Source organism: Benincasa hispida, chromosome 1 (assembly GCF_027475165.1).
Source record: "Benincasa hispida cultivar pf3 chromosome 1, pf3_genome.v1.1, whole genome shotgun sequence".
NCBI classification, from domain to species: Eukaryota; Viridiplantae; Streptophyta; class Magnoliopsida; order Cucurbitales; family Cucurbitaceae; genus Benincasa; species Benincasa hispida.
In genome coordinates this window covers 86219414-86227548 of record NC_143478.1, presented here as the reverse complement: position 1 = coordinate 86227548, position 8135 = coordinate 86219414, and the positions used below count along the sequence as shown (strand labels likewise).

Sequence of the window (8135 nt, the reverse complement as noted above, 5' to 3'; positions counted from 1 at the left end):
AATTTTTCAATACCAAACACTACAGCCAACATCTCTTTTTCAGTAGTGTATAATGTTCCTAAGAGTAATTTAATGTTTTGGATGTGTCGGAGATGGGATGTATCTAGTTACCCTTCTTCTGCCCTAACATAGTTCCTACTGCCACATCACTCGTGTCGCATATAAGAATAAAGTGCTACGTCCAGTCCAGTGCTATCAGTACTGGGGCTATCGTCAATGCATACTTCAAAGTCTCAAACGTGTCAGTGCAATCTTCGTTAAAGTCATAGGGCTGGTTCACCTCTAGTAGTGCGCTCAGAGGTCGCGCAATCTGAGAGAATCCTCTAACAAACCGTCTATAAAAGCCAACATGCCCTAGAAAGTGTCATAAAGTTTTAACATTTGCTGGTGGTGGAAGTTTTGCAATGACATCTATTTTGGCTTCATCTACTTCCAAGCCAACCTTAGATACTTTGACCCAAGAAAATTCCTTCAGTCACCATGAAGTGACATTTCTCCCAATTCAACACCAAGTTTGTCTCCTCGCATCGAGCGAGGACGGCCTCCAAATTAACTAGGCATGACTAGAATGAGTCTCCAAAGACTGAAAAATCGTCCATGAAGACTTCAACGGTCTTTTCTAGGAAATCAGAGAAGATGCCCATCATACATCGTTGAAATGTCCCCGGTGCGTTACACAGCCCAAAGGGCATGCGTCTAAATGCAAATGTTCCAAAGGGACAAGTAAACGTAGTCTTCTCCTGTTCTTCCGGATCTATCATAATCTGGTTGTAACCAGAATAACCATCGAGAAAGCAATAAAATTCTTTACCTATGAGTCTGTCAAGCATTTGATCGATGAAAGAAAGGGGGAAGTGGTCTTTCTTAGTTGCTGCGTTGAGCTTCCGGTAATCCATACAGATGCGCCAGCCCGTGACAGTTCTCGAGGGTATGAGTTCATTATTACTGTTGACTATCACGATCGTTCCCCCTTTCTTGGGAATGCATTGAAATGGACTTACCCAACTACTGTCGAATATCGGATAAATAACTCCCGCATCCAACCATTTTAAAACCTCCTTCTTGACCACTTCTTTCATTATGGGGTTCAGCCTTCTTTGAGGCTTGATTGACCTCGACTTCCCTTCTTCTTGCCTAATCTTGTGAATGCAATAAGATGGACTTATCCCACGGATATCCGCAAGCGTCCAACGTATTGCACACTTTGCTTTTTCAGCATCTACAAGAGAGATTTCTCATTAGGCTCTGTAAGATTTGCGGAAATGATTATAGGTAAAGTGTTGTTGGTTACAAGGAATGCATATTTCAAGTGTCTAGGTAACTGTTTCAACTCGATTTCTGGTGGTTCTTCAAGTGATGGACGAGTTGGTTTTGTCCGCCGCTCACTCAGACTTGGCGGCTCTGATTCCTTCAGGGTCTTCTCCAACGCGAGGACCTCACATACATGAGTCTCTTCTTTAGGCAACTCAATACTATTTAGTTGATAAATGTCACTGTCTGGGAATTTAAATGCGTTGAGCACATTAACTTCACCTCTTCATTGTCCACGCGCATAGTAAATTCACCTTTATGAACGTCAATTAAAACTTTCCTAGTAGCTAAGAAGGGGCATCCAAGGATAATTGGTACCTCCCTATCTGCTTCGTAGTCCAAGATAATAAAGTCTGTTGGGAATATAAGATTTTCAACCTTTACCAAAACGTCTTCAATCTTCCCTTCTGGGTATTTAATTGTTCTGTCAGCAAGCTGAAGGGTGACAGAAGTAGGTTGTGCTTCGCCCATCCCAAATTTCTTAAAAATTGAAAGTGGCATGAGATTAATGCTAGCTCCTAGATCGCACAACGCATGACCCACATCTAATCCTCCTATCGAACAAGGAATCGTGAAGCTCCCAGGGTTCTTCTGCTTCTTTGGTAGATTGTTGCTTACTAACGTGTTACATTCATGCGTTAGTGCTATCACTTCTTTCTCACTGACTCTTCTCTTCTTTGTTAAAATGTCCTTTAAAAATTTTACATATATTGGCATCTGCTCCAAAGCCTCTATAAGTAGAATTTTGATGTGCAACTGCTTTAGGAGCTCAAGAAAGCGCTTGAATTGATGTTCATCATTCTTCTTCATCAGACGCCTAGGGAATGGTGCATTCAGTGGCACCTCAGGCCTTCCCGCGTTAGACGTACTGGTTTCTGAATGGCTTGTAGTCTTGGGCATTCTTTCTTCCTGATCTATTGAACGTGTAATTCGTTCTTTCGAAGGATAGCTGTTTCTTGGATTCATTCTTCTGTCTTCAAGAGCTCTTCTACTCCGCACGTCATCGTGTGACATTGCTCCTTCCCATTATTGTTCCCAGTGTCTCCGTATTACTAGGTAGAACTCTAGGCTACCTGTTTTTCAACTCGTTTGCTATCTGCCTTACCTGGATCTACAGGTTTCTGATAGATGACGCCTGGCTTTTCAGCAACGCATTGTTCTGGCTATGTACTCCTTCAATAAGTTCTCAAGCGGAGATCCTGAGCTTGACGCCTGTCCTTCTCTATTGATGGGTTGTTGATGCTACTGATGCATTTATTGAAATGAAAGCGGCGGTCCATTCCTTTGCTGATGGTTCGCCCCTGGGTGGTGCTCCTGCTGATTTCCTCCTGTCCAAGAAAAATTCGGATGGTTTCTCCTTCCAGGGTTATATGTATTAGAGAATAGGTTGTTTTTTATGAAGCATACTGACTGAGGGTTTTGTGGACATTCAGCATAGGAGTGAAGATCTCTGCAGCCCATACAGCTAACCATGGGCTGCCCAAACGCCTCTACCTGATTCACCTTCTGCTGATTCGATGCGTTTCCCAGCGTTATGTTCTGCAGAAGGCTGGTCATCGTAGCCACTTGAGTAGAAAGTGTGGCTATTGCGTTGGCATCAACAGAATTAACGTTCTGAGTTCTCCTTCTCCTATCATTTCTTCCATCATATGTATCATCTACCCATTCCATATTGTGTTTAGCAATGCGGTCTAGTATCTCTTTAGCCTTAGTATAGGATTTTTCCATAAGTCCACCAGCTGCTGCTGCGTCTACTACCATCTGTGATGCTCTATTCAGTCCTCCATAAAACGTCTCCATTTGAATAGTCAGTGGTAGTCCATGGTTCGGGCAATTCTTGACCAAGCCCTTAAAATGCTCCCATACGGGGCTTAAGGTTTCAGCATCTTCTTGTTCAAAGTTCATAATTTCTCGACGCCTCCTCGCGTTGGTGGTGGGTGGGAAGTATTTTTGCATAAATTTTTCCACCAACTTCTCCCAGGTGGTGATTTCACCAGGCTCTAGTGAACTCACCCATTGTTTTGCGTCATCACGCAAAGAATAGGGAAACAAGGATAGCGTGATCGCCTCTAGGGTGATTCCAGGAATCATAAAAGAATTACACATTTCTAGGAAACGCTTCATATGGGTGTGAGGATCTTCACCACGACCACCCCCAAATTGTCCAGTAGTCTGGAGCATTTGGAGCATAACAAATTTCATTTCGAACATGGTTCCATTCGGAGTTCGGTATATGATTCCTGGAGAGAAATCATATAGTATAGGGGACGTGTATTCCCTCATGGGACGCGTGCTGCTATTCACCATCAGGATCGGATTCTATACAGATAAGCTAGTTGCTGAGCTAGTTGCTAATTTGGTTGCTTTTCCACCATTGGTCGTTGCCTATTTTGTTGTCTGAGTAATTGTTGCCTCAACCTTCGACGACGGTTGGATCGGTTCCTACGCCAGAAGGTTCTTTCAATCTTGGGGTCATATCTGAATTTAGGAGTGCTCTCCCTATTCATAAACATTCACAAGCTTAGGCATAGCTTGTAATACTCCCTTAACTGATGTGTTCCTACAACAGATACAAACGAAATTCTGGTTAGTTCTTGTTTCTGAATCCCCAGCAACGGCGCCAAAAACTTGTTCGTTACTATCGTGAGATGTTCTAGAAGTGTATTATATAGAATAAATTGGAGAAATAAGTTATAAGTATAAGTGATGCGTTTATGCTTTGATGCGCCTAAGTAATGGTAATGCGTTGGGGCATTAGTAATATGCACAGAACGCACATAACTTCTTCTAATGACATTCAAGTTTTCCTAAATCAGATCCAAGTATAAATCTAATTTAGGTTCCTGGCAAGTCCAAAGTCGATCTCAGGGATTCAGTTAACCAAACGCAGACCTTGTGTTGTATCTAATGTAGGGGTTTTCCTAAATGAATATGAGAAATGTATTATCTACAATAACTTCCTATGCCTGCGCAAGAAGATACAAAAGAGTTGAGTGGTGAATGATGGATCATGCAAAAATGGAATTTAAGGTAGGTGAACGTGTCGGTCTAAGATGAATGTACACAACTAAGATGTGATGTGGATTAGATGGGATGATTTGCTTATCTTTTTGTTTATGCGTTAGATCTTATTCAACACTTCTCAATGTGAATAACATACAAAGCCTATCTCTAGGGTGCATGCGTCTAACACAGAATGCAGGAAACACCAGTAAGTCTATCTCTAGCTGTACTAGGAGTTCTATTGATGCAGCTTAGTTATTCTTTCAAACAATCTAAGTTAAAGATGTTTTTACCAAGCTGTTAAGTTGGTTTAAGCGTTAGAATGAAGTTGTGCATAAAGTATTAATGCGTTCAACATAAACAAGAGATAAACAATAGTAAGTATGATGGATCAAACATATGAATTTTATAAAGAAATAAGGAGTCTTTACAAAAACAATATTCAATCTAATGGAGTGAAAGCGATAAATAAGAAGGAAATTAAGTCAAGCCAAAAAATACAATCTCTTGTAGTTCTTTGGCTCAATCTCGTTGTGTACAATCACTTGTATAGGCAATGGATGAAGTATCTTTCTCAAGAGTGGTTTCCTCCACTCCCCGACCGACAGTGTTGGTGGTTCTCAACCCTTTTGATCGTCTCAACATCACGGCATAACTTCTACAGAACTAAGATTATAACTACAATTTATAGAGAGTAAGGATTTTGATGATTTCCGAACTTCTTAACTCTAGAGGGACTTCATCTATTTATAGGCATTGGTTACATCCACTTGGTGAATGGGCAGCATTAAAGTCCATGCCCTAGTTAGCCACCTGACTCTCGGAAGCTTTTCAGACGCCGCTTGACTCTCGGAAGCTTTTCAGACTCCGCCTGACTCTTAGAAGATTTTCAGACACCGCTGACTCTCGGAAGCTTTTCAGATGCCGCTTGCTACAGGTGCCCATACTTGCAAGTGGTGATGTGACACAATCAGTCTGAAGCAATGAATCTTCTCTGCGTGGAACTCCTTCCGATGCATGGCTCATGCGTTAGAGCTTTTCCTGCGGCACTTGTATAATGCGTTAATGCTAATCCTTGCGTTGAAATCCTAAAATTCAGTACGTTAGTGCCGCGATATTTAGTCATAAAACTTCTTTTTCATGAGTTTGCTGATGTTTGAATAAATCCATGCATTTCTACTAAAAATGAGGAGAGTTTATCATTAAAAACCTTAGTTGTTCCAACTTAAGAGCAAAAATAACTTGTATTTCTACAAGTTATCATTTATAATAAAGTATTTTAAATTTGAATTTGAAATTATCAAATTCAGAATTAATTTCTTTTGATTTAATTTCATTTTATATGAAAATTAAATTAAAAGGAAATTGATAAAATAATGGGAAAGTGGGATTTTCCCACTTTTCTCATACAAATTACACCTAATCCATTATTCTAGTGGGAAATTGAGTGTCAATTCCCTATTAAATAAGGTTTCATGATCAATCTCAATATATATCAGTTTGAATTTCAGTGATCATGATCATGCAAAATGAATTTTTGAAGAAAAAAAATCTCTGTAAGCCTTTCTTCTCCAACTCTTCAATTTCACCTCAAAACTCTCTCAATTTAGATCCCACAATCCAATCTAAGGTCTGAGAATAGTAAAGCAAACTCGCGTGGTGGTCTATTACAAAGTTGAAGGAAATATTTATGAAGATTTGAAGCAATTCGGAGGAATTTTCAAAGGTATACTCCTGAAACCCTAAACACTTGAATGAACATGCTTACTAATTCACTATTAATGTAGAGTTTTTAATATCCAAATCTCTTCTACATGTTAAATATCAACTCTATCATAAATGTTCTGTAAAATTAAAACTAGGATTCCGATCTTTCCGCCACGAGTATTCACATACTCTTTCAGTTATATATGTCACAGGAGTGATACTTGAAGAAGGTTCTTGATCGTTTCAACATGTGTAAAGCAAAACCGGTCAGTTCTTCTTTATCAAGTAACTTCAAACTAAGTAGTAAACATAGTCATTCTACAGATAAAGAGAAAGAAGATATGAGCAAGATCCTTTATCCTTCAGCAGTTGGGAGCTTGATGAATGCCATGGTATGTACTAGACCTGATATTGCTCACGTTATTGGTGTTGTTAGCCGTTTTATGTCCAATCCAGGAAAACAACATTGAAAGGCAGTCAAGTGCATCATGAGATACTTGAGAGGCATTTCCAGTTTGGAGCTCACATTTGGAGGTGGAAAGCAAGAACTTTCTAGGTACACTGATTCAGATATGGCAGTAGATCTAGACAACAGAAAGTCTACCTCCAGTTACCTGATGATATTTGCAGGTGGTGCAGTGTCTTGGCAGTCAAAGTTGCATAAGTGTGTTGAATTTTCTACAATTGAAGCAGTGTATATTGCAGTAGCAGAGGCTTGTAAAGAGATGTTGTGGATGAAGTGCTTTATACAAAACCTTGGCTTCAAGCAACAAAGATATGTGATATACTACGACAATCACAGTGCTATTAATCTTGGTAAGAATGCTACATTTCATTCCAAAATAAAGCATATAGATGTGAGATATCATTGGATGAGATATGCTTTGAACGATGAATTTTCTGAGCTTGAGAAGATACATACTGATCATAATGGATCTGATATGTTGAGAAAGAATCTACCAAGAGAGAAGCTTGAGTTTTATCGTTCCACTGTGGGAAGGACAAGCTCCTCCACAAAGTGAAATAGGGGGGAGATTTGATGGGTTATTTTCCACTTTATGTGGAGGCCCATTAAGGCCCATAATGGGCTATGTTTTATTTATGTTTTTTAAACCAAGGAGCAACTTCTAGCTTTTATGACACACAAGACCGATGACAATGAAAAAAGGGCGGAGAAAAATTGAGAAAGCTTCATCTGACTAGCAGTGTTTCTCAGTCATTTGGGATTCAATCCGTGGTCCAGTTGAACTGGAGTTTCCACAGAGTTTTCTTGACATGAGGGTCTTCAATCTGGATGGTGTAGATTTCGTTTGGAGCTAACTATAGTCAGATACCGTGGGTAATTGTTTAGCACTTCAAGTGAGATGTTTCTAATTTTATTTTTCTCTATTTGTTGTTGTTTATTGCCTAGATTATTAATCTTGAGATATATTTGTGTATGTCTCTAGTTGTGACTATGGAGAAAATGTTTGTAGCCATTATTTGATTATAGTGGAGATTTTGACTTTGGTCCATAGTTTTTTACTCTTCACATTAAGGAGGTTTTTACACGTTAAAATTCCTTGTGTCCTTACTTGATTATTATTGTTGTTTCTAGTTGATTAATATTCTATTAAATTCACACAAAAGTGGGATAATTGATCCAAAAGATATAGTGTTTATCCCAACAGAAGGATTAAAAAAGAAGAATAGATAAGGGGAAAAAAAAAGTACATGTGCCCTCAATTTTGTGATCATCCTCTTGCCAAGAATTGGAGGAATCCATGATGCCTCTTATAGTATTTATTTTTCTTTTCTAGTTGATGTTTTTTTTTTTTTTTTTGTGAAATTAATAGGTATTCTTATCTCCCCACTTTAGCCAGTTCTCTTGAGTCTTGCTTCCAATAAATTTATTCATTAAGAAACAATTTATATAAATCAAGCGCAATATTATGAATCATGTCAAAATCAGTATTGTGAATGTATACTTAGTCCTCTTAGTTGGAGAGTCTTTAGTATGTTTAGAGCTTTTGTTGGCTCTATTCTTAGACTGTTAGTGTAGTATTTATACTTATGTACGCTTCTTGTAAATAGATAATTTAACATGGTATCGGAGCCCTTTCTCCCATAACCTC

The 8135-nt window shown here is 39.0% G+C and overlaps 1 protein-coding gene across 1 annotated transcript; it reads right to left on the bottom strand.

The window, feature by feature from the left end:
• Window positions 1–2565: 2565 nt before the first annotated feature.
• Window positions 2566–3594, bottom strand: LOC150038797 (uncharacterized). The gene has a single exon (XM_090314518.1). It carries the CDS (start codon window positions 3592–3594, stop codon window positions 2566–2568), a length of 1029 nt encoding a protein of 342 aa, XP_090170644.1.
• Between the last annotated feature and the right edge of the window lie 4541 nt (window positions 3595–8135).